Consider the following 27,079-nt stretch of genomic DNA (forward strand, 5'->3'; position numbering starts at 1 on the left):
GTAATCAGGGATCATATCACTCTTGTTCTTCATTGTGGCCTCTTGATATAGCTCAGATGTTCGCACTTAGAACTGTTCATACATACTTGTTGAGTATCCTAAACGTGACATTTGAAACCCTGCTTCTGAGCAGAAGCTAGGCGTTAGCATGTAGCTAATTTCAGGTTGCTGTTTTGATGCAGGGCAGGGTATCTATTCACTTAATTAAAATAATTGACTATATTACATTTTAAAAGCTAAAAGTCTAGTGATCTGTTCTTTGAATTGTGTTAAAATTGTCCATGTTAAAATAGCCAAGTCAAAGCTGTCACATCAAAATTCATACTTGTATTCCCTGCTTGGCCTCCTTTATGCTTAAGTCTCATCCATTGCAGAAAGCCTTCCCAAATTAGCCGTCACCAGTGTTAGTCCCCAGAGTTAGCTAGAGGTACAGAAGATGCCATCGTGACACACACTATTGATGTTAGATTGCTTTTATGTTTTCCATTGTGCCATCTCCCACTTGGATTGTCAGGTCCTGTGGGAATGGTGGCCTTGCAGCCTCACGTCATTCTCTCCAGCGCCGCGCCACTCTGCCACCTCACACCTGGGACTGTGCTCTTCCTAAAGATGCATGCTGATAAACATGTGTTGGATGATAAGACAGGAAACTGAGACAATAACCTGTATTAACTTGGAAACCACTTTCAAATCACTAAGGGTAGTTGCTCCTTATTTGCAACAGTAGCTTGATTCTACTGGTAAAAAAGAGAGTTTGTGAGAAACAGCAAGGAAAGTTGTTAAAACAATACAGAGGTGTGTGTGTGTGTGTGTGTGTGTGTGTGTGTGTGTGTGAGACCAGGCACTTTAATTCTACAGAACCAAGCTGGTGTTCTGTTTAGTAGGCTTTGACGTAAGGTCAGGGAGTAGCTTGGGAGCTTTATTTGCTACTTAAGTTTTCAAATAAGAATGGCTCAAAAACTACTTGGAGAACTGAAAGCATTGTCAGATTTATTCCTAGGCCTTCCCCCATCAGCATACCATATGTTGGCTCACCATTAAAATGAGGCCAAGGGTAGACCGCTTTGGGAGGAGGGTAATTCTAAAGGAAATGGAAATAGGAAATAAGCGCGCGCATCTTTGGGCGTCCCAAACTATTGTTCACGGCCTCGGGAGAGAGGTTGTTGACGGAAGGTGCACAGTCTTCTCTTGCACTGGACAGGGCACTCTGCGCCAGGAAGCAAAAGTCCCCGGCTTCCTTTCTGAAGCAGCCAGAATAACATCTTCTCTGATGTTTACGCCCCAAGCTGCCTCTCTGTCCGCTGGGTGTCCTCATCATTGCTTTTTGTTGTTTTCCTTCTTCTCCCAAATGCTTTTTCCTGCCTGCTTATGGTTTGGGCTGCTTCCTTAATGAAAGTGTCCTCTTCTTTCCTGATGCAATTACCTCTGCAGCTGATTTGTTTATTTGTCCTTGTGTAGCTCAGCTCTGAACGGGCTTTGGAAAGTAGAGAAGAAAATCCAGTCTGCTTTTGGGGGACATTGGACAGCCGAATAAATGCAGGTATGTACATTTGCATGGTAAAGACAAAAAGGAAAATAGCTTTTAAAAAGAATAATGAAACTGATCGTGAAATCCTTTAGTTCCTAAATATAGGTATTTTAATTTTTGTTCATTTCAAATGTTGAATGTTCTGCCTTAAAAACACTTAAAAGTACAAGTTAAAGTTTTTTTGTGAACCCTCCTTGACATTAACTACTGTTAATTGTATGTTGTTCCAGATTGTAGATATGTATAACCACATACACATATTGTGCTTCTTTTTCATTTTGTAGTATGTCATAGACACCTTTCAGTGTTGGTTCATAGAGCTTTATGTCAACTTTTCTAACAGCTGCATGGTGTCTCTGTTGCTATTATTTTGTTTAGGAGTCCTCGCCTGTTGGACATTATCGGTTGTATTTTGCCCTCCATTTCAAACGGTGCCACATCTTGTATATATGTAATTATGTATGCTTGCCTGATTGTCTCCTCAGGGTGAAAGGGTAACACCATCTTTCACTTCTTCCCCTGCCATGTCTGTATAGAATCTCCAGGACAAAGGTTTATCTCACGCTATGAAGCAGACTTTAGCTACTCTATTCTCCGTCTCCTATTTTTCATTGTGGAGTGAATTTGGGTAATCAGGGTTGAGTTTTAGAACTTTCTTGCTTAACAGTTGATCAGAACCTCAAAGTAAGTTATGAGCTTAGTCTTTCAGCCTGGTTTCTGGGAGATTCTGGTTTTCAGGTTCATTTTAGAGATTAAACAAGTAAAACTGAATGGCTCTCAGTTTGTAGCATTGAAGCATAACCTAGCTTACGCCCCTCCTATAACTGTCTTAGTTCACCGAGGCAGCTAATAGACCAAGCACATGAATTTGGTGAAGACAACCATGATTGCTCTCCGTCCCATGTGGCTTGTCTTGTTTTGAGGAGCCTCCTTGGGTTATTCTGTAAGCATGTAAGCCTCTGTATTAGGTACTTGGGAAACAAAGATGCATGACATAGTCCTTGTCCTTAGGGAACTCCCAGCACAAGCAAGCAAGTAAGAGAGAGACAGACACATGAATAAGGTGTTGTTAGTGCAGGGAGGTGAGTGTGGGAGAGAGCATCAACTTAGGGAACAGGATGGAGGTTCAGAGGTGGCTTCTTGGAGGAGTGAACATCTGAGCTGAGTTCTAAAGAAAATTGGAGTTTGCCAGGAAAGGGATGCGGTGGAAAGGTATTTTTGGTAGAGGGATCAGCATGAGCAAAGTCAGGAAGGTGAGAAAAACAGCATTGGGGGGACAGATGAGGGTGGAGGTAGTTAGCAAGAAGATGGCAGCTTTGTGGGTGTGAGGCATGAAGTAAGAGGCTGGGAGTGATAAAAGATGAGACTCGTGAGACTAGCTGGCAGGTGACGGAGGGCTCTGTTAGGAGTTGAGATTGGTCTGTAGGTAGTGGGGGCCTTTGGAGGACCTGACTTGTGTTTCAGAGACATTACTTTGGGGGCTAAGTGAAGGCCGGCTTGGCAGGCAGGAGGAAAGTTGTGACCTCAGGTCAGGGAAATTAAATTGTAGGCCATTGGTGGTGGGGTGAGGGGAAGAAAGAATGTGTAGGGGTTTCCCTCTCCTTTCTGGCCTTGCCCAAGACTAGGTTGCTGAGGTTGGCTCTTTGACCCTAGTTGCTCTCTCTTTTTAAGAGACTCACATAAATGACTTTTTGCAAGCTTCTCACCAGAGAGTTCTGACCCTTTCAAAGCAAGGCTGCCCACCCTCATTCTGCTGCCACAGCGTGCTGCCCATCCTCCTGCCTGCCCATGGGGTGCCGGGGACCTGGCTCCTTGGATTAATTTTCATGACCCTTCCATGTGGTTTATAAACATGAATTACTTGTCATTTTGTGTATACTATGTAAGAGCCAGCCCTGGGCTGGGTCCTGGGGGCTTGGAGATAGATAAACATGATTTCTGCCCTTACTGAGCTTGCAGTTTAGTGGGAGATAGATATAAAATTAAAAGACAGTATGATTCATGCCATAGCTCTATTCAAAGGTAAAATTATCCCAGTCGAGTTAGCAGCAATGCTAGTATCATTAGCATTAGTGGTTCCAGAATGAGCCACATTTTCCAACGATAGCTTGTGTGCAAATAGAGAAAATAAATTTAAACCTGTCTAAAATGATTCTGATTTTTGAGAATATGGTCTGACAACGAATAATTAATTAGAATGTGTGATAGATTATTTTCCATAGTTTCACGTGTCATAAGCCCTGGTGCATTTGATTTTCAGGGAGGGAAGGGGCAGAGAGAGGTACTTACCCAGTAGCACGGATTTCTGCTTGCTCACCTTCATAACACTTTGCTTTACTGCTGGAACTCTCAGCACACGGAATGACCACGGTCTTACTTGCCTTACAGTATCTAAATATAAAAGAGGACTGCAATGCCATGGCTTTCTGTGCTAAAATGCGGAGCTCCAAGAAGACCGAGGTGAACCTGGAGGCCCCTGAGCCGGGGGTGGAAGTGCTCTTCTATCTGCCGGACAGGGCGCCCCTCCGGCTGGGCAGCGGGGAGTACACGGCGGAGGAGCTGTGCATCAGGGCGGCGCAGGAGTGCTGTGAGTACTGGCTGCTGCCCGGGCCCAGGGTGGGTTTCGGTTGGTGGTACACCATCCCAGAAGCCCATCCAGGTGTCTCTGCCCTGATGGCTTCGTTGAGCGGAGAGAGGTGTGGACTCTGGGAGTCAGGGGTTCGGCCCTGCCTCTGCCACTCACTTACCCTTGACCTTAGGCCAGTGACTTGAATTCTGAGAGTTTCACTTTCTTCATTGCAAAGTGGTTTATTCCTGCTGTCACTAATGAGCTGTGGGATACCCAGGAACAATGCTTGCCCTCTGTGGAGACTTAGTTTTTATTTCCCCTACATCCGTGAAATTGAATAATATCAGCACTAAATGAGCAAAGCACAAACTTATAGGCTCAATAAGTAGCACCTCTTAATATCATAAATTGTTCAAAACTTCTGACCACTGTGATTCATCCTGCAGCTGTGGCCTGCCTCCGCCCCCACCCCCACCTCCAATGTGATGCTGAGGTGAAGTGAGAAATGTAGTGTCACTTTGTGGCTTGGTCAGATTGCCAAGTTGTGAAAAGGACAGTGAGGCTGTGAACAACACAATCCATTTTTTTTTTTTTAAAGTGAGGCTTATATTACTAAACTTAGCCTGTTGCCTTCAGAAGGTGAAAGCCAAACTGAGTAACAAAATAAAGCCTTTTTCATCATCTTTTAAATTTGGAGTCATTGGCCGTGTTTGCCCCAAAGTCATGTCATAGAAATGTAGAGATTTAAGTCCACTCTGTGGAGAATTAGCAGTCTCTATTCTAACTGACTCAGGAGAATTTTACAGAAATTTATTGATTTTGAAAATGCATGAACACGGCATGCCACATTCTTGTAGCTCTTATTATTATAGTAAGTGGTGTTTGGGAGCAGTATTGATTTCTTCCATGTTTTTCATTATCATTTGGCAAATTTTTATAATTTTAGTTCTCCTTATTTCACCTACTCAGTAGTTCTAGCTTGATTTGAATCCCAACTTTGCATTTTACTAACTGAGTAACTTTGAATCAAACTAAATCTCGGGAGGCCACAGTTTCATTATTTGTAAAATGGCATACATAATATCTCATTAGGTGTTAGGAGAATTTAAAGATAATAAATGTAGAGTGTGTTAGCCTGATGCCTGACACTTAACCCTCAGCAATGTTAGTATTGCTATTATTCCATACTTTTATATAAAAAGATACCTTTGATTTTCCTATTTATGAATACTAATATTATTAGAATCAGACCTGTAGAGAATTACAGACAGATCGATGATTATAAATGAATTATGCTTAAATATGTATGTCATTGCACATTCAAATGTATGAAGAAATACATACAACTGGCCTCGGTTTCTAGGCCAGTCCACAAAAGCCATTTTGTGAATTAAAAAAATGGGTATACCTGAAACACAGTCCTCTTAATACTGGATCCAAAAGTCATTTGCCCTTGTTCCCGCAGAGAATGCTGTTTGCAGCTTAGCTCCATCCTCTCTGTTACGAGGAGGAGTGTAGCTTCTGAAGGGGTAGCTCCCAGATAACTTGAGAAGCAGGAATTGAGATGAGGGGTTCAGCAGAGGCATGGAGATGTCAAGAGGTTGCAGCTTCTTAACTCAGCCTGTTCATTGGAGAGTCCCTGCCTAGGCAGGCCGGGCTGGCGAGAGTCCCCATGGCTGTCTGTCTCACTCCAGATGTCTAATTTGGGAGACAAGGACCCAGTTACCTCATATTCGCACATTATTTTTGGTTTAGTTCACTGTGTCTTAGTGTGAGGCCTGACTGCACATGAAATATGATTATTTGCAATCATTTTCCTCCCTTGCCCACTTGCTTTTAGATTACAGGTGTGTGTAATGTTAATCTTGGACTCAGAAGTGAGCGAAAAGGTGCTTTCCTGGCTTCATATCTCCTTTATCTTTTCGGTCTTTCTTGTATTGAAAGAAGCAATTGGTGGGGTGGGGAGGCTAGGGAGCTTATTGAACCACCTTTGTTAGGCATATATAAGCTTCTTAGTTGGCTACTAAAAATATTTATGATAATGCTACAAAGTGCTTACATGTATTTATTATTAATGATAATAGATTTTAATCACTGACAAAAATCACTGTGGTTATTTATTCTAACACATAATTTTATCTGCTACTGCCAGAAACTTCTTTGAATGTTTAATATATATATTAGAATTGTTTAAACGTTTTCTGTAGGAGACAGATTGGGGACCTCTCAAACTCCAAGAATGTTTCTGACTGATTAGCAAGGTGAACTCAGGCGGGGGTCTGGAAACCTCTCAGATAGCCTTTTTTAAAAGCAGGATTTGGTAAGACTGTGTTGTAGACACTGAGAAATATCATGAGACATCCATTTTAAAAGGTTTAAATCTGGTTTGCCAGGAGCTATAGTACATATTGTTGGGAGCCATAGTTATTAATTATTATTATTAAAACTGCTTGATTGAACATGCTTGGAAGTCATATTTGCCCTAAGAGAATACGAATGTGACCTAGATTCTTTCTGGATGAGAGAATTTCCTATGTTGCATATGTCATGCATTGGAAACAGATAGCCAAATATATCTATCTTTGATATTTTGATATGTTCTTTACTTTTCCCCAGGCATCTCTCCCCTGTGCCACAACCTCTTTGCCCTGTATGATGAGAGCACCAAGCTCTGGTATGCTCCAAATCGCAGCATTACTGTTGATGACAAGACATCGCTCCGGCTCCACTACCGGATGAGGTATGGGTGCCTGCCTGGCTTCCTCGTGTGGGAAGGGAGGGCGGTTAGCCTGGAGCCCTGAGTCACTTACCAAGAAATACTGTAGTCATTTTTGTAATTTGTAAGCTGTATGTTTGCTTGGTATGAGAAAGGACTTTTTCAGTATTTGGAATACAATTCAAGATGAATTTGACCACCTTCCTCTGCCACATTCTAGAAAAGAAATCATTATGATGCAGAGGGTATTTTGAATAAAATTAGTGTCCTGTAGCAGAGTTTTTCAAATGGTGAGTCATGGTTATGAATTTAATTTAGTAAGTTGTGACTAGAATTTGTTTTAAAAAAGAAGCAGGCAAGAATAGATAATATCAGCATATACACTGAGTGGCCAGATTATTATGATCTCTGAATGCATAATAATCTGGCCACTCAGTGTATATCCTATATAATAAAAGGCTAATATGAAAATTGTCCCCTCAACCAGGAGTTCGGACCAGCAGGCAGGCCGGCCAACCACCCCTGGCCAGGCTGGCCAGACCCTACCCATGCACAAATTCATGCACCGGGCCTCTAATATATATATGTATATGTATATGTATATGTATATGTATATGTATATGTATATGTGTATATATGTGTATGTGTGTGTATATACATATGTATATACACACATACACACACACACACTGACTGAGTGGCCAGATTATTATGCGTTCAGAGATCATCATAATCTGGCCACTCAGTATATACATATCCTAAGAATATTGTTTTTGAAAAGGTTTGTTTGAGATACATAGTACATATGTGTGTACTAGGTGATCATCTGATAAAACATACTTCTTACTAAAAGTTGCAGCTAAGGAGGTTGAGAAGCACTGCCTGCAGTGGGATCCTGCAAATGCTAGGTGGGCCTTGCTCCCGGGGTGGATGTTCGGATCCACCCCCTGGGGCTTTGTGTAGCGGGCTGTAATTCTTCTTCAGATGGGTATTTGCCTTTTCTCCTGTATCCTAGACCTTGTCAAATGTCACATAGCCTCCCAAGTGGCATATATAGTCAGTACTTCATTGCTGTAGACTCTTGAGTTTATAAGCATATTTGTTCTGTACCTAGAATTGGGAGTATGGTAGTTAGGTTGTAGTTAAGCACAAGTGAACATGTGTATTTAGCAGAGGATCTTATAAATAGAGTGGCTACTTTTTGAAAAGGATCTTAACATAGATGTGATTAAGGTTAGCTCAGGTGCTGATGGGATGCAGGCGCATGCTGGAAACGCCCTTGGGATCTCAGATGCTCTCCACAGTATCTTAGCTACTATTTCCTTAGGGAAGTCAGTAGAGTTGTTTCCATTCCAGAATGGCCTGGATGTTTTTCTCAGCGAAGCTGAACCAGATTTACTTTCTTTTATAATCATCCTAGGGCTGACTTTTTCTCTTCTTTCTATATTCACCCAAGGTCTCACCTTATGAGGAGAGAGATATATGTATGCGCGATTTCACGCCCCAGATTTAGGGAAACATTCACCCCACCCAGCTGAGCCTTCAGACTATATTTGGGTTTGTTTTTCAAAGTGTAATCTTGCTTTCTGTGGCCTGGGGGCTTGCTGTGTGATCTAGCATTTAAACGTGTGCTTGCAGCTCCCAGTCTAGGAAGGGGGGCATGTCACAATTCCAGTTCTTTCCCTCTAGGTTTCTCTCCTTGGTTTGAAATCTAGAATGGTAAAATTGGAATTTGGAAGAGACCTGAGTTTACTAATTCAACTCTTCCAACTTTTTAGGGGGAAACTGGTTTCCAGAAGAGAGAAGTGAGTTTCCCAAAGTCACACAAGAAGTGAATCACCTTGTTGGCACAGAGGCCTCTTGGAGGCACTCATTTTTGTCGGTTGTGTGAGTGCCTCCCTATAGAAGCTGCCTTTGCCTGCTCCCAGTCTCTTGGCTGCCAGGAAGTGCATGGCCGCTTCATTTTTGGCACCTTGACTTTGTACCTGACATTGCACTTCAACAGGATATTGCTTTGTTACCGCAGCTCTTTGAACTTGGGGAAGAAAAGATCCCACCCTAAGCTAAAACACTTGCATTATAACAAACTACAAATGTTTTGAAACCTTATAATCTCACCACTAAAGAAGGTGTAATATGAAAATAAATGTTAGCAACTATTTCAGTGGAATCTCAGCTCTATTTTGGGAAATAATCTTTAATTATAGTTTTCTGTTTTTAGATAATGATTTTGATAGTTATTGTTTTATACGGTAATATATCTTCATACAAGGCAAGCATATTCTTTATTCCTTTTTAAGGAAAAAATGTTTCCTTTTCCCATCTAAATGAATTTTAGTGTCCATTAGTAAACTTCTATAGAAACCTGGACAGAATTTGTTGTATAAAACATCTGTACATAATCTTAGAATATGCAGTCATCTGTAATATAATTTTCTCAACAACTTGCAAGGAAGGCATATCTCTGATTAATAGGTCTACCTGTCCATCTCCCTCCCTCCCTCCCTCCCTCCCTCCCTCCCTCCCTCCCTCCCTTCCTTCCTTCCTTCCTTCCTTCCTTCCTTCCTTCCTTCCTTCCTTCCTTCCTTCCTTCCTTCCTTCCTCCATTTTTCCTCCACATCATTCTGAAAAGGAATCTGGGTAGCTGTCATACTACATTTATTTATGTTGTTCTTTATTTTTTCCCATTAGCATGTTATAATATTAAGAATTAGTGTTTGGCCCAAGTTTGAACATTTTCATAATTAATTTTAAAAGGGATGTAGAATTTCTGTCCTCAGTGTAATTCTAGTTTTGTCTTATTAGAACAAAATTGGGAAGATGTTGATTTTGGCATTACTGCTTTAACTTTTGTTTTGTTTTGTATTTTTCGTTTTGTCACCTTATTAGATAGAAAGCTGACAGCCTTTGACTGGAGGCAATTTCTAGAGCTTGAGCCTTGCTTTAGGCTCCCTTCAGCCTTCAGTGAAGTGGAGAAGCTGCACATTGTCTTTGATCTCCTTGTCCTGTACTGTCTGAACATCTTGCCGCAAGGCTCCCAAGCCAGAGCTAGTCTATGAGGCTCACATAGCAGCCTTGGAGAATGTCCTTGTTCAGACAGTCTGCCCAGAGCGAGTTTGTTGGGTCCTTGGCTCTACCAGGTCCCAGGACTCAGTCTCAGAGAGACTCAGTGGGATGGAGAAGAAGACCATGGCTTGGACTGGTTCAGGGAAAATCTGTCTTCAGTGCTTCTCTTTCAAACAATTTCCTCCGTCCTTGAGAACCTTTTTCCTCTTGTCTAGGTAACCTTCCACATGGTACACAATTCTCGTTCTCTCAACACCATCCTCCTGCACTGTCAAACAGAATTTACCTGTCCTTCCTGCTCCTCTGTCAGAGCCCTGCTTTGAACCTTTGTGTAATAGAGTGCCGGGCACATGGCGAGCATGCACAAGCTTTTAGCCACTATCTTCATTTATCCTGTTTAGACCCTTTTATCGATCGCTTTCCGGGCAGACCCCCAGAACTTCTAGTAGGTCTCTAGTTATTGTCTGAATGACCACCCAGGTTGCAGGTTCGATCCCTGGTCGGTGTGTGTGGGAAGCAACTGATTAATGTTTCACTTTCACTCAATGTTTCTCTCTCTAAAATAAATAAAAGCATGTCCTCGGGTGAGGATTAAAATAAATAAAAATGAAACTTTAATATTTTGATGTAGAGGAAAGGAAAACTGTATGCGGGGGAGGGGGGTCCATGAAAGTCATAGTGTAGTCCTGTTTATGAGATGTGCCCCCTTGTGTGTTACTTTGTTGTCATTGTTGGATTGACTGATTGCCATATGAGCATGGAGACGGGGAACTTCACTGCTGGCGGGGCTGCGCTTCTCCTGAGAACCCTTTGCCTCACAGGGCCTGGCACGTGCTGGGCTGTGCAGCTACAGCAGTGACAGGTGTCTGAGTTTAATGGCGGCTCCTTTAATGGCGGCTTTGGGAGGCAATTTTATTTGTTGTTTCTCCATGCTGTGTTGTTTTTCATTAGCACACGGGCATGTCAGGGAGAGAGAGCCAGGCACCAGCGGAGCCTGCAGCCAGAGGTGGCCTGGTCAGCGTGGCTCACTCACGTTCATGCATTGCAGAACTCGTGCTTCTCTCAGGCGGCTGAGGAACGTGGCAGCTAAGAGAGCAGGCTTCTGGTCTTAGGTCACCTAGCCTTTAGAAACTTCAGTTTTCCTCCTCTGAACATGGAAACAATGAAATCTGCCTGGTATAGTTGCTGTAGGGATTAAATAGCATACTGTCTCTAAAGTGCTTATTAATTTAATTCACAACACTACAAGCTGGTGCTTGTAGTAATCTTCATTTATTTCTCCTATTTTAAAACTTTGTTTATTATAAGATAAATCATCAGTTTAATAACAGCAATCTGAGAATTAGGAAACACTGCCATATTAACCGTACACCTTGGCTGTGTGATGACATTAGATTTCCGAAATGTAAAAGTGTGAGTGAAATGTCTTGGATTCAAGGCAAGATGGTATTATTAAAGGTAAAGGGAGGCACTGGGCTAGCCTCCAGGTCAGCCAGCGTGTTTTCCTGTTGAGGAAGACATGGAAGTTGCAGGCGCTATTTGTGTGATCTTAGGGAAGTCACTTTATCTCCGAGTCATAGACGAGGCTTTGGCAAGACGCTCTTCAGGGAGTGTTGTCAGAATGAAAAGAGAAGGACCTCCTAAGCAACCAAGGGCTACAGATGGAAGGTCTGTCTGTCTGTCTGTCTGCTTCTCTGGAGGGTTAGCCTCTAGCGCTAGTAAGTCCAGGTGGAACCAGGACACGACTCCCATACATTTCAAGGCCCTCGTTCCCACAACTGACACAATCTTACTGCGTTCCAGGTTCTATTTTACCAACTGGCACGGGACCAATGATAATGAGCAGTCGGTATGGCGACATTCTCCAAAGAAGCAGAAAAATGGCTATGAGAAAAAAAAAGTTCCAGATGCAACCCCTCTCCTTGACGCCAGCTCTCTGGAGTATCTGTTTGCCCAGGTAAGAAGTTTGGGGCCAGGAGAACCTGGGTTCATGGGATGGGGGAGGCGTTGTAGGGTTCAGATTCCCTGATGCAGCTGAACTTGGTGGGGGCTAGGATACTTCTCTTTTTTGTCTGTTTCACAGCCAGGACACGTTTTAGCCTCTCTCATGGACAGTTCTTGCCACCCCTGGACTTTCCCCAAGTGAGGAGGGAAAGGCAGCAATTCAGTGTTCCAGGGGCTGTGAACCCCCCTGGGGGTTTTCCCCACTCATCTGTTTTCCATTCCTCTCCTTTCCCCTTCGCCTCCTACCCTTTTACTTCTCATCTGCAGCCTTCCGTGGAGAGAGCAGAGGGAACCTGTAGGCAAGGGATGGTGTAGTACAGTGGGGCTGATGAGGACACTTCTCAGCAGTCACAGGAACGTTTGGGAGGAAGAGCATGACCACTGCGTCACAGTGGCGGTAGAAAGATGAGACACTAGAAAAAAGCCAGGAGAGAAGTTAGGATCATCTAAATTACATGACCCTGAGATGGCATCTATATGAAGCATATATGCATATAACATTTTGTTTATATGCTTTCTGGTTGTACCAAGCAGATATGCATTATACACTATGTAGTTTTTGAAAACATTTTGCTGTTCATATGATTTTATAAATTGATTTTTTAGTCATCTTATTTATGGTCCTTCAACTGTCAATTTAAAATACAGATTTTTGTTATTTCAACAATTTCATAGTAACCAGCTTATTCAGCACACATGTATCGAGTGTCTGTGTACTCTGCCGAGGCACCGCAGCACTGCAGATACTGTGAACAAGACAGAGGTGGTCTCTGCAAGCATCAGACATACCATCAAGTTGGGCAAACAAAAAAATAGCAATTAAAATGACACATAGGTAATACATAAGAAATTGTGAGCAGTGCAATGAAGGGAAAAAAAGAATATGGGGAGGGGTGAGCTCTGGGGAGACTAACTTACAATAGTGCGATCAGAAAAGGCCTCCCTCAGGAGGTGACATTTATACGGAATTTTGAAGAATAAGAAGAGTCTGCACGTCTAAGAGAGGAGTAGGGAAAGTCTCTCTTCCACGTAGAGCAAGCTTTTCAGCAGCAGCACTGCTGGCATTCTGGGCTGGATAATTTTTCATTGTGAGGGACTGCACCACCTCCAGACATTTACCCACACTCCTGGCCTCCACTCATGAGATGCCAGGAGCACCATCCTCCCAGTTGTGACAATCCAAACTGTCCGCAGACATTGCCAGATATCCCCTCAGGGGCAAAATCTCTCCTGTTGAAAACATTTGATACAGAGAATGTGGGAAGCCCTGAGGTGGGTGAGCCCTGAGAGGAGAATCAGTGTGGCTGGAGAAGGCCTGGAGGGTGACAGGAATGAGACTGGTGAGGGAGACTGGGCAGACCACACAGAACCTTGTATGCGCTGGCGAGGGCCTATCTTTCCCCCACTCCAAGTGCGATGAAGAGCTATTTGGAGGGATTGATTTTATTTATGTTTGAAGCCGATGATGATTTTTCTTGCTATAGGGAAAGTGGATTGTGCTGCAGCCGAGAGAGAGCACACTTCAGCTGAGAAGGTGCTGTGATTGGTCCCAGGGGAGAGAATGTTTGTTTAGCTTAGTGTGGGGGCAGTAGAGTTGGAAAAAAGTGGATGGATCTGTGATTACTTTCAGAGATAGAATTAATATGTTTCGCTAATGGGTGGGATGTGGAAGCTGAAGGAATTTGAAGAGTCGGAGATGATTTGAGATTTCTGTTTGGGCACTGCTTGATAGATAATGGGAAGACTTAAGAGGAACCAGTTGGAGAAGGGGTGGGAATTGTATGTCTTCTTATGGAGTTGCCTGTGAGGCACCCAAGTGGAGATTTCAGGTAGGAAGTTGAGTAGAGGAATTCAGAAGAAAGCCATCATTTATTTAACTAATCTCTTGTTTCTGGACATGTTTTACTTTTCTCAGGTTTTCCCTGTTATGCTGCCTGTCACTGTTATAGGCTGTGTGAGCAGCCTCATACATACATGTTTATGCAGTGTTTTATTGATTCCTTAGGATATACTTTCATACACGTGATTTTGTCACAGTTGTATTCCATGTATTTCAGCTTCAGTGCCTGATTACACTCCACCCCCATTCCCCCACACACAGAAATGCACAGCCGTGGGCAAGTGCTGAAAAAATGAACTGGCCATTTTCAGATTGGTCTTTTTGAATTCAGCCTCCCAGTTCTTTTACCTTTTGGGGAGAGGAAGTGTAAAGGAAGAGGGTGCCATTCATTAGGAGTTCAGTATAGCATTAGAATCTGACCTTTTGGAGCTTCAGGAATGAGCTACGTGAGGTTTGCAGTGATGTTTACAGAACAGAATAGTCTCGGCGTTTGTTCTGTCTTCACACGTTGCTGGCCGAGGTGATGGTTGCCAGTGCTCTGTGGCATGTGGAAGTGGTCAGTGTCCTGTTCTTACCTGGGAGGAAGAGAAGTCCTATCTTCGAGAGAAGGAGAACTGCCTTGGTGAGAATCCTCCATCCAAAACCACTAAAGTCCCTTCAGGGAAAGTGAGTGGCTTATGTGGGAACACCACCTCCAGACATTGTGTCCACCTCTGTTCACAGCTAGAAAAAGGCGAAAGGCCCCCAGTCCTCAGAGTGCTGTATCTTTTAAGTTACAAGGATTGAGTGCGGCTGTAGCGCAGAGTTGAACAACCACATCCCTGGAGTCACATCTAAGTTAGACTCTCTACCTCACCACTCCCTAGGTCCCTGGCTCTGTGTCATGTTATCTTCCTACTTGACTTTGATTTTTATAACTACCTGATAATTAATATTTCTATTGGTCTGTTCTTAGAAGGGAATCTCCATGAGGTCAGGGATGTAGTTTGGTTTGCTATATCCCTAGCACCTAGAATAACATCTGGCCTATAATTGGTTCTTAGTAATTCATAGTCATCAAATGAATGAATGAAGTCATTTAACCTTTGGCGCCTTAGATTCCTCATTTGTTGGGTAGTGATGATGTTAACATCTACCTCATAGGGCTGTTGTGAAGATAAATGAAACAGAACAGTGTCTAGCACTGAGGTTAGGGTTTAATAGAGGGGAGCTAGCATTGACATCATCTTCATCAGTCTGTACAAGGCAGGTGGTGGGTACAGCTTTTTGGTTTTATTTATTTATGTATTTAGCCCTCATTGGCTCTTGGAATGCTGTGCACCTCCCATCAGTATTTGAGTTACACATTTCACTACTGGAAACTTGAGCAGCAGATGTTGAAAAAACTTACGTAAGGTAATGGGGCATTGTAGAATGTGCACTTCCTCCCCTTCCTCTGGGTCTGCCTCAGAATGGGGCGTGGTGCTCTGTCCGTCATACACCCGGTGCCGAGACGAGGCTATCTCAGTACATGCTTGTGGAATTAGTGTGATCAAACCCCAGCCAGCTGTCACCTTCCCTTGCCTGGTGCAATCCAAACCTAGTACGACGCTGCTGTTCACCATTTATAGGGGAAGCCCTATAAATATCTGTGCTCTTCACCAGGACCTAGCATATGCTCAATAAGTATTTGATAAATGAGTGAATTAGCCTGGGGAGAACATCTCCTGAGCCCCTTCACACCCAGCTGTTGAGAAAGGGCTTTGGTGTCAGACAAACTATCAGTGTTTTGTTTTTTTTAATTAAAAAATTTTAATGTTGACATTGCAGGTGTCCCCACCACCACCCCTCCCACCCTTTTGCTCTCCACCCGCTCCCTTGGCTTTTACCACACGGATACATTATCTGTGTCCGTGGGGTATGCATGTATGTTTTTATTAGCTAATCCCTTCATCTTCTTGATCCACTCACCCCTCCTTCCCCTCGTCTCTGGCAACCGCCAGTCTCTTCCATATATCCATGCTTCTGGTTCCATTTTGATCATCAGTTTATTTTGTTCATTAGATTCCACATATTAGTGAAATTATATGATATTTGTCTTTCTCTGACTGGTTATTTCCCTTAGCATTATAATCTCCAGGTCCATCCATGCTGTTGCAAAGGGGTCAGAGTTCCTTCTTTTTAACAGCCACATAGGATTCCATTATGTGAATGTATCATGTTTTTATCCACTCATCAACGTTTTTATCCACTCATCAACGTTTTTATCCACTCATCAATGTTTTTATCCACTCATCAACGTTTTTATCCACTCATCAACATTTTTATCCACTCATCAACATTTTTATCTACTGGCACTTGGGTTATTTCCAGATCTTGGCTATTGTAAACAATGCTGCAATGAACATTAGGGGTGCATATATTCTTTCTGATTGGTGTTTCAGGATTCGTAGGATATATTACCAAAAGTGGGATTGCTGGTCAAACAGCAGTTCTATTTTTAATTTTTTGAGGAAACGCCATACTGTTTTCCACAGTGGTTGCATCAGTCTGCATTCCCACCAGCCGTGCACGAGGGTTCCCTTTTCTCCACGTCCTCGCCAGCACTTGTGTGTTGCAAACTATCAGACTTGTTAGTTTCATTGCTGTGCTGCTTCTCTGGGTAGCACCTCCCTGTGTGGAGAATCTTCCTCTCAAGATCAGAAACATGGGATTTATGATTAAAACTTACGTGTGGTTCATTTCTTCTCACCTCTGCTCCAAAGGGACAGTATGATTTGGTCAAATGCCTGGCTCCCATCCGAGACCCCAAGACTGAGCAGGATGGGCACGACATCGAGAACGAGTGCCTGGGCATGGCCGTGCTGGCCATCTCACACTATGCCATGATCAAGAAGATGCAGTTGCCAGAACTACCCAAGGACATCAGGTAACCTTTCTCCTGGCTAAGAATGGATTGTGGGGATGGTGTTATTTTTATATGTTCTCGAGCATCTCAGTTTAACCTCTGCCAACTTCTGGCTGACCCCTCCTCTCCGTAGAGTACAAATGTTTTTAGATTATCTATAAAAGGTAGCACAATTATGATTATGTCCTGATTTTAAATGTTCGCTGATGACCTCAGAAATGTGTACGAGGGTGAATGTTCTGGGCCAGGGATGCCAATCAAGTTAGTGGCCCACATACCCTCCCCTTCCTCTCTACCCATGGTGGGCATTGCCATCTGTCATTGCACTTTCTCTTTTTGTGCTGGACCCATCTTAAAATCCTTCTCAATATAGCTCTACAGGTAGCCACTACCATCCCTAATCTGAACTAGAAGTCACTAGAGAGCTGTTAATTCTGATGTGAAGGATGGTCACTGTATTTTAAGGAAATTATATGTCAGTTGCGATCAAGTCTTTGTGAAGTAATATTCAGTCTGTATAATTTTAATTTCCATACATCTACGAAGTCTAATACTTTTTCCGGTGAGCTATTGTGATGTCATAAGTGAATACAGTCTCATTATGAAGAGGAAATGATATGTAGCTGTACTATTTGTGATAGGTGGCATGCATTTTCTCAAAAGGTTACTTCTTGCATCTCTGTATCTCCTCTGTCCTTGACTGGAGTCTGGAGCAGATCACTACTGCTCCTCAGTAATACAGGCACTGATTAGATACATGCTCTGTTCCTACCTTTTTTTTCTGTGGCTTTTCCTCTGGGCACCTCCTCTTTATTTTTTCAAGAGGATCGCAACTCTCCTCTAGTCTTCCCCTCCATTACATTACCCTTAAAAAGTTATGGTATTCATTGGGGATAAACTCCCAGCTGCACAATTTCCACTATTTTGAAGCTATTCACACAGCAGGGGTTACCCTGTGCCAGGTACTGCCTCAGGCCCAGAGTGACAGGCACACCAATCTTCCAACCTGCTTGGCCCCCAGTGGACTTGTTCTTTCTTTCATGGGTATTCTTACTCTCTTTAAAGCTGGTTCCTGGTCTAGCAATTTGAGATTCTGTTAGTCATAGATACTTTCCCCTTAACCCCCTGCTGGATGATAATCTTTCAGCTTACTTTTGGGGACATTTTCACATGACAAATACTTTGGGATTTAATTAGCTTCTCTGTATATATAAAAGGCTAAGTGTCCATCTGTCCGACTGGTAGCTATGATGTGCACTGACCACCAGGAGGCAGACGTTCAATGCAGGAGCTGCTATGACACGCACTGGCCGTTTAAAAATAAACGACACTGTGGACCTGGCACTGACAAACCAACACTCGGCTTCCCCCAAGTGGGACCAGGCCCTGCCACCACCCCGGAGCAAAACCCCACCAAATCGCAGCCAACACTGCCAAGACCCCATAATGCAAAATGCGACCCACAGCTCAGCTCAGCCCGGCACAGAAATGGTGGCTGTGGGTGCTGGGTAATGATGTCACATAGCATCGCCAGGCTTCCTCTCCCTAGCGACTAGCCTCCTTGGAGTTTCTTCAGCCCAGGGACCCGACTTGCTTTATAGCCAGGTGCAAACATTTTACAGTTTAACCAAATGTTTGTGAAGCGTTTTCCCATGCCTCATCTCATTTGATACTCACAGAGGTCCTGGAGTAGGTAGATAGGAGACTCGGTAGAATCCTATTTTCTTTTCATTAGCAAGACGCAAATAGCAATGTTAAAATATTTCTTCTAATTAATTGCCTTTCAGTGTGCATGAATCCATGCACTGGGACGCTAGTATATATATATTTTTTTCATTTCTAATAAAAAACAATATGTGGTCTTCATAGGAAAATTATAAAACAGGCATGCAAGTAAAACATAGAAAGCACCAATAATCACTCTTGACACCTTTCAGACCACTTTCAAACCAATGCTGTATCGTAGTCTGTTTATGTGAATACCAGTATGCACAGGACAATGGCACTAGCAAGCAAGAGCATAGCTAAGTCAGTTTGATGGCACTCACAGGAATTCCCATCTCAATAAGGTCTGTGGAATATGTACTTTTCTATTCCCTTTCAGTGCCTATTGACCTATCTTCCTCCTAATGACTATCCTCCTCGGTGCTCACTCCATCCTAACGATCTGGGAGTAGATCCTTCTTTCTCATCTGACAACACGTGGAAGGGAGATTTTTAGACTTAGGTTTTTTTCTAAACTATTCTCTGCTAACCTCTTCGTAAAAAAAGGTGCATTTTTCTACTTTCTTTTAGCTACAAGCGATATATTCCAGAAACATTGAATAAGTCCATCAGACAGAGGAACCTTCTTACCAGGATGCGGATAAATAATGTCTTCAAGGATTTCCTGAAGGAATTTAACAACAAGACCATTTGTGACAGCAGCGTGTCCACGCATGACCTGAAGGTGAAATACCTGGCGACCTTGGAAACTTTGACAAAACATTATGGTGCTGAAGTATTTGAGACTTCCATGTTAATGATTTCATCAGAAAATGAGATGAATTGGTTTAATCCGAATGACAGTGGAAATGTTCTCTACTATGAAGTGATGGTGACTGGAAATCTTGGAATCCAATGGAGGCAGAAACCAAATGTAAGTGGTGATAGGTGGCTGACCAAAACAGAGCATCCAGACGCAGATCCCATTGGAGTTACCTGTTTGCATGCCCATCACCCGTCAGCTGAGTTTGTTTAGGCAGGAGACCCATGTCATTCATCCTTTTTTTTTCTCTTTTTAAGAATTTTTAATTGATTTTTAAAGAGAGAGGAAGGGGGAGAGAGAATGAGAAACATTGATGTGAGAGTGATAAATTGATTGGCTGCCTTCTGCACGGCCCTTACCGGGTATGGAGGCCACAACGATGGCCTGTGATCTGACCATGAATTGAACTGGCAACCTCTTAAGTGCAGATGCCCAACCAACTGAGTCACACCGGCCAGGGCTATCATTCATCTTTTATTGCAGTAGGTCCATGTAGCAGTAGGTCCATGTAGCATTTATTGACTATTATGGGGAAATAGAGAAATACAATAACATATATAATATGTAGTATTATAATAACAGCAGATATTTCCTGTGTTTACCATGTATCAAGAGTACTTTTCAAAGCATTTTACATGTATTAACTTACTTATTCCTTAAAAAACAAAAACCTTTGAAGGGAATACTGCCATTATTTCTATTTTATAGATGAACACACAGAGACACAGAGAAGTTAAGAAACTTGTCCAAGGTCATAACTAATAAGTGATTATGCCGAAAATTGAACTTGGGCCTCTGACTCCATGAAATAGGATAACTGATTTTTTAATTTGAAGCTTCTTTATGAAGTATTTGTTAGAGCAGAGGGGTTTCAAAGCATGGGTTTTAACCCTAAATGGACCTGGTTCAAATCCTAGCTTCACTATTTGTAGTTACATAGCCGAGGGTTACTTCACCTATATCAGCTACACGCTTACATTAAAATATATGTACCTGGTAGGGTTGTTGCAAGAACTAAATGTCACTTAGCATAGAGCCTGGCATATAATAAATGTTCAGTGAGATTTATTTTCTCTAGTTTTATTGTCTTGCTTAATTAACAATCCTAACACTTACTGAGTGCTTTCTGTGTAGTAGGTACTGTGTTAACAGGAACTTATCTAATCCTCAAAGAACCTTGTGAAGATGTAAGATCTCTGCTTTATGGCTTGGGAAATGGAGGCACAAAGAGATGAACTAACTAGTGAAGTAGCCAGCAAAGGCAGGATCTTAACCCAGATCTCAAGACTCATGCTGAGCCTTCAAGAGCCTTCAAGACTCATGCTGCACAAAATATTTAAACTTGTGCAGAAATGTATTACCCCCCTAGGTTATTCAGACATTTATACCTTCTTTTGAAAATTTTCACTTGAATATTGTAAAGCTGAGACAATCAGTGATAGCTTTGAGAGCGAGACCACGCATGTTCTGTCCAGTCATAGTTGGAAAGAGCATGTTCTCTGCCTTTGTTGAACATATGATTGCAGGACTGAGGGGACCTGATGTGTGTCTAGTGCGCAGTTATTTGCCTTTCTGAGTTTACTTGTACATCATAGATTATGTAAGGAGTTAAGTCATTGTGCTTATTAAGGTCTCCTCTAGATGTAAAAGTCCAATATTCCCTGATAGGACCCAAAACTGCCATCCTAAGCCCACAGTGCCCTCACCAATTCCTCTGAAATCCAGGCATGCTGGCTGCTTCTCCCTGGATGTAGGCTCTGCACTGGTTTCCCAGAAGCAGTGACCTTCTTCCAATAGAAAATGAGAAAGCCCACTCAACTCTGTCACTTTTATGCACACTGACAGGTTGTTCCTGTTGAAAAGGAAAAAAATAAATTGAAACGGAAAAAATTGGAAAATAAACACAAGAAGGATGAGGAGAAAAACAAAATCCGAGAAGAGTGGAACAATTTTTCGTACTTCCCTGAAATCACTCACATTGTAATAAAGGAGTCTGTGGTCAGCATTAATAAGCAGGACAACAAAAAGATGGTAAGTTTGCACCGAAGCTATTCAGTCCGGGTCTGGTGGCGAGAGGGCGTCTTTGTTGAGGACAGTGATGCAGCACATGCTTTTCAGAGTTCTTGTCCCAAAGAGAAAACCTGATGACTGTCTTATTTAATCCAAAAAGTCCCTAATGCTGACACTGATATTATAATGTCAGTTGTTACACCTGTACTTTCCAGTGCCTTTGTTTGGTCTTGTAAAAGCGTATCTGTTTCAGCATTCACTGCCCTCCCAAAGATACTTCAGCAGCAGTGTTTATTTCACAAAATTAGTGGATTAGAAGAGAAAGATGAGTGAAAGTCAGGGCTTCCCCCACCCCCACCCCAGGGCTCCCGCTCGGCCTCTGCAGAGTTAGAGGGCTGGTGGGAAGCCCCACTTTGCACTTTAGCAGATGTCGGGCTGGTGGCTGTGGTCTCCATGGCCGTCCTCATCGTAGTGGCAGGCACACCCAAGTGACTGTCGGACAGAGGAAGCGGTGCTCAGTCTCACTTCCTCTCTTCTGGTATCACTTGAGGACATGCTCTAGACAGGCAGGCCATTTTGGCAGAGGAAGTGGGAACCCTACCAAAATATTCATGTTTGTGTCAGGGAAGTCACCGCTGACAACATGGGAGAGAACGCGCTGGTGAGGCAGGGTGGGCTCACAAATGAAGATAGTCAACACCGGGGAAATACCATGTTTTGCCTAAAATTTAGCCAATACTCAGTGCTGGGAAAGAATCTGGTGATATAGTTTAGGACAGACGGTCACCCTTTTACATATAGAGTAACTTTATTTTTATTTATTTTAATCCTCACCTGAAGATATATTTTTATTGATTTTTTTTTTTTTTTGAGAGAAAAAGAAACATCGATGAGAGAGAAAAACATCAATCAGTTGCCTCCCATATGATCCACAACCAGGGATGGAACCCTCAACCTAGGCATGTAACTTGACTAGGAACCTAACCCAAAACATTTTGCCGTATGGGATGACTTTCCAACTGACTGAGCCACCCAGCCAGGGGCATAAATTATCTTTTTGATGTACCTTTTGGAAAGCAGTTGGCTACATGTATTGAAACTCTTGAAAATATTGCCCTGGTTGGTGTTGCTCAGTTGTTAGAACTTCAGCCCACACACTGATGGGACATGGGTTTGATTCCTGATCAAGGGCATGTATCTGGATGGCAGGTTTGATCCCGGGTTCTGGTCATGGTGTGTGCAGGAGGCAGCCAATCATGTGTCTCTCACATGGATCTCTCTCTCTCTCCTCCCCCCATCACCTTTCCCCCTCCCTCCCCCTCACTCTCCCCCATCTTCCCTCCCTTCCACCCGTTCTAAAAATCAGTGGAAAAAAGATCCTCAGGGGAGGAATAACCAAAAAAAGAATATATTGATATGTCCCTCCATTCAGGTGCCTAGGGATCTGTCTGCAGAAACAGTGTAATGTAGGCATTGATCTGTGAGTGAGAATGTTTATCCCAAGAGCATTTACAGTATCAAAATACTGAAAATAATCTAAATATAGCATCATAAAAGAATGAGAAAATAAATCATAATTTACTTAAGTAGTGGGATTTACCTAATAAAAGAGTAACATGCTAATTGACCATACCTTCATGACACCCACCAGCCAATCAGGAGTGAGTATGCAAATTAACCCAACAAAGATGGCAGGTTAATTTGCATACACAGGCACTGAGCGGCTAGGGGCATTCTGTACCACCCCAGCCGCTCTGGGTCTCTGGGCAGCGTGGGAAGGCAGAAAGGTGGCTCCGGCCAGAGCGAAGGTGCTGCCGGCAGCCAGGGGAAGGAAGGCCCATTCTTGCATGAATCTTTGTGCATCGGGCTTCTAGTATTATATAAATTGCTGAATTTTTTAATACTTTGGAAAAATAACTTTCTAAATGGAAAAGAGCAGAATATAAAACAATCAATAGAATGGTACCAGTTTTGTTCAAAAAATGTTGAAAAGGTATGTATATACCTATACGTGATCTTAGAAAAATAATCAAATATTAACAGTTATTATTTATAGTGGGATTCTGAGTGACTTTAATTTTCTTATTCCCACCCTTTTAAAAACAATATACGTTAATTTCATCAGGAAGTCTTGGTGGTAAAACAAAGTGCAGTAGAAGTGTCCAGATAGATGTTAGTGGGAAGAGGGAAAATGTAAGGAGAAAATATGTGTTATTTATCCAGCACATTATAGCTGTTAGTCTGTGTTGTATGCTGTGTCTCCATTGCCTTGTGTAGTCCTCACAAGAACATTAGATGCAGGAATTTTGGTTCCATCTCCAGCGGGAGTCTGAGACTTGTGGAGAGGTGTGGAAACGTGTGCAAGGCCCAGGGTGAGAGAGTGGCAGCTCCGCCTGGGCTGCTTGGTTTCCAAGGTGTTCTCTTGCCCAGAGACTACTGTGAGGGGGAGGTTGGCACATCGGTGGTCTGGCTCTTCAGTGCGGCCTGACCCTGCCGGAGCATGGCAGAGGAGCAGCAGCCAGCTGCTACGGGTTTTTGTGAGCCTGCCCTGCCCTGTCCTGGCTGACAGTCAAGCCTGGCACCCAGTGGTACACCTGTCATTTAAGTTAGAGCTCACTCTGACCATATGGACCGGAGACTGTGCCATGCTAGTGCTGTGTAGGGAGCAGGAGGAAGTGAGGAAGAAATAAATAGTTGATCTTCCCATTACTTGATTTTCTTGTACAAACACTAGCTCTTACTGAATGCCAGATACCTCCTATTCTAAACACTTTACAAATGTCAACTCTTTCAATTTTCATATTGACCCTCTAAGGTGGGTATATTATTATCCCTGTTTTACAGAGGAGAAAACTGAGGCACAAAAAGGTTAAGTAGCTTACCATGGTCACACAGCTACTAGACTAAACCATTTGAAATTGCCCATATTTGACAGTCTTGGGCCTATAAAAGTGATGATTGCACATGCTTAGACATAATAGCAAGTGGAGATAACATGATTTGAATCCAGATGAACTTGCTGCAAAACCTGCGGGGAACACTGCGCAGTGCTTTCTCTTATTTATTTCACTCCTCCGTCCCTTCACAGCCAAGGGGTTTTCAAGCTGTTCTTTCAGGAAAGCATGATGCTAGCATGTTATAAAATCAAATCTTGATTCGTCTCTTCTCTCTGCGTCTCCTCAACGTCTCCCATTTACATTCAGACTTCCCCTCTTAGGGAATGTAAGTGCTTCTGTGGTGTCTCTCATATGACTGGATGAAAGGTTACCCAAACCAGACCATCTTGAATTTGCTTCTTGGGGATCTGCAGGTGGATGCCAGGTTACACCTGAGAAGGAAGCACATTTAGCACAGTCTCCTTCCTGAATTGCCATCCCTATGGTGGCCCTGCATTCTCTTGGCCTCCCTGGTTCACAACCCAGAGCACTCCTCCCTGGCATTACAGCTCACTGACTAGGCCCTTCCCTCCATCCTGTTTTGTTGCTTTTATCCACCACCTTCCCCTTCACTGGTCTGTTTTTCTCTGTCATCAGCCTCTCCTTCAGTCCTGTGGAAAGTGATCTGTGCATGAGATCAACCATCTATGCTCTGCTTCCTTTTCTGTAAAACAGGTGTAATGCCTGCCGAGGCAGTCATTGCTTAGTGCCAAGACCAGGCTGCCATTACACGCACTGTGCTCTCCCGTCTCCCTTCTCATGCCTCTGCCACCTTGATTCTGGCTTGCTTTCCATCTGCACACAGGTGGCAGCTTCTTCACAGGTCTGCCTTCCACAGCTTCCCCCCTCCCTCCCTCACACACACACACACCATACCTCATCTGATAGTTTTCAGATAATAGCTGAGAAAGTGGCAAATGGTCAAAATCCTATATAAATGTAAGTTATCAACAAAAGGAGTTTCCCTTTGGGGTCATGCATTCTCCATTGTGTTTTTGGGGTCATGCATTCTCCATTCTCCTGGGTACCTCCCGATAGAGTTAGCTGCTTAAGATGGTAGGCAGATGATATAACATGGCATTTCTTCTCTCTGTCCACAGGAACTGAAGCTCTCTTCCCACGAGGAGGCCTTGTCCTTTGTGTCTCTGGTAGATGGCTACTTTCGGCTCACAGCAGACGCCCATCATTACCTCTGCACTGATGTGGCTCCTCCATTGATCGTCCACAACATACAGAATGGCTGTCACGGCCCCATCTGGTTGGTTCTCTCACCTTTACAGTTGCCTCTGGTGTGAAAAAAACCCACATTTCAGTGATGGGGAGTGTGGCCTCCTCAGACACAGGTGTCATCAGCTGCTTCGGTTGGGGCCAGTTGAGCATATTGTTCAGTGCTGACCTGGTGCTCCCTGTCCATCTCTGTTGTCCGTTGGTCAGGCTTTCCTGTCCTCTCTCATCTTGGTCCCTGCAGCAGGTCCTCAGCTCTATCCCTTACTGGGGTCTCCTCGTAGTTTAACCCCTCACTTCTTCCCAGCTGACCAAGAAGTCTACACTTCCTAATCCCTTGCAGTGCCAAACAGTGCGGATGACTTAAGAAAGTAGGAACAGGTCTCAACATCAGAAGAGTAGTAAGTAATGGAATCCCGAGTCAGTTTGTTGTAAAGGGTCCGATAAATGATAGTCGGGGCGACCACACCTTAGAGCCAGGAGGGGCCTTGTTGGACTCTCGTCCCTCCTGCGTCTCAGAACTAGTAGCTGAGGTGTCCAGGTAGCTGTGGTGATGGGCACTTAGTACTACACGAGCAGTCAGTAGATTCCAGCTCTAACAAATACAGACATGCATACCTTTCTGGTCTGGAATTGAATTTGCCTCTGTCACTAACTGCTGCTGCTCATTGGAGTTCTGCCATTGGAAGCAACAGGGATTCAGTTTACTTCCTCTCACACATGACTGCCCTTCAGGCAGAGGAAATCAGCTGCTGTGTTTCTTCTCAGTCTCTCTTTCCAGACAGAAATATATCTGGGGAAGCGTCTCTTTAGCTGCCTTCCGTGTGACATGGTTCCCACCACTTTCCCTATCCTAGTTACCTGTGGACAGGTAGTTTGTTAGGGGGTGAACCCTGGCCTAGAGAGGCTCACAGGGAAATAGACACACAATGGATTGCAAGGGGCTGAGCATTATAGTGAAGCACGTCCTTCAAATATCCCAACCAGCTAGACTTCAGGGCCCTGGCACTTGCTTTTCCCTTGGCCTGGAATGCCCTTCCTCCAGAATCTGCATAGCACCACTTCCTTCAGGTGTTCCTCCAGTACCAGCTTATCGGTGGAGTCTTCCCTGATCACCCTCTATGATATAACAACCCCTCTTCCTCCTCCACACCCCACACTTCCTGGCTCCTTCACTCTGCTTTATTTTTCTTCAGAGGCATTGCCTCTTGACATACCATGTTTATTTCCGTGTCCATTCGTTTCCTGTCGCCATCCTGAATATGAGCTCCACAAAGACAGGGCACTGTCTACTTCGCTCACTGCTTTTCCTCAGTCCCCATAGCAGCGCCTGGCACATCGTAGGCATTTAGTAAGTGTTTATTGACTGAATGAATGTTCAATGTTCTGGGGGGGGGCGGGGCAGGGGACCTGAAACTCATTGCCTAAAAGGCCTTCTCAGAGTAGGCAGCATTCCAGTTGGATTAAAACCTGAAGAATTAACAGTGGTTTGCCAGGTCTTAAAGAGGAGAAAGGGCCTCATGTGAGGGATCAAGGTGTGGAGGTGTCACAGACCAGGGAGCAGTTGGTCTCTGACTTTCTCACACGTGCTGACCATATCAGCCCTTTTATCAGCACTTACCAAGTACCATGCACTAGGTGTAGTAACCTCATATGTGTATTTATTTAGCAATTATTCACTGCCCTCTGTGAGCCGGGGCTGATCAGTCCTGGGAATACAAAGGAGTTCAAGACAGGCATGTTCCCCCTAAAATTTTTCTAATCTTCACTGA

General features: G+C 43.5%; 1 protein-coding gene across 1 annotated transcript in view; it reads left to right on the forward strand.

Annotated features, from left to right (window-relative positions):
• JAK1 (Janus kinase 1) overlaps nucleotides 1-27,079 on the forward strand; it is a 131,546-nt gene that overhangs the window by 78,547 nt on the left and 25,920 nt on the right. The window contains exons 2-9 of the mRNA XM_079777011.1: nucleotides 1,459-1,540; nucleotides 3,917-4,115; nucleotides 6,714-6,837; nucleotides 11,683-11,836; nucleotides 16,468-16,631; nucleotides 18,906-19,248; nucleotides 20,983-21,168; nucleotides 25,184-25,341. Coding sequence (XP_079633137.1) covers nucleotides 1,535-1,540; nucleotides 3,917-4,115; nucleotides 6,714-6,837; nucleotides 11,683-11,836; nucleotides 16,468-16,631; nucleotides 18,906-19,248; nucleotides 20,983-21,168; nucleotides 25,184-25,341 — 1,334 coding nt within the window. The 5' untranslated portion in view covers nucleotides 1,459-1,534. The remainder of the gene's footprint in view (nucleotides 1-1,458; nucleotides 1,541-3,916; nucleotides 4,116-6,713; nucleotides 6,838-11,682; nucleotides 11,837-16,467; nucleotides 16,632-18,905; nucleotides 19,249-20,982; nucleotides 21,169-25,183; nucleotides 25,342-27,079) is intronic.

The sequence above is a fragment of the Cnephaeus nilssonii genome (assembly GCF_951640355.1).
Source record: "Cnephaeus nilssonii genome assembly, chromosome: 7".
Taxonomy (NCBI): domain Eukaryota; kingdom Metazoa; phylum Chordata; class Mammalia; order Chiroptera; family Vespertilionidae; genus Cnephaeus; species Cnephaeus nilssonii.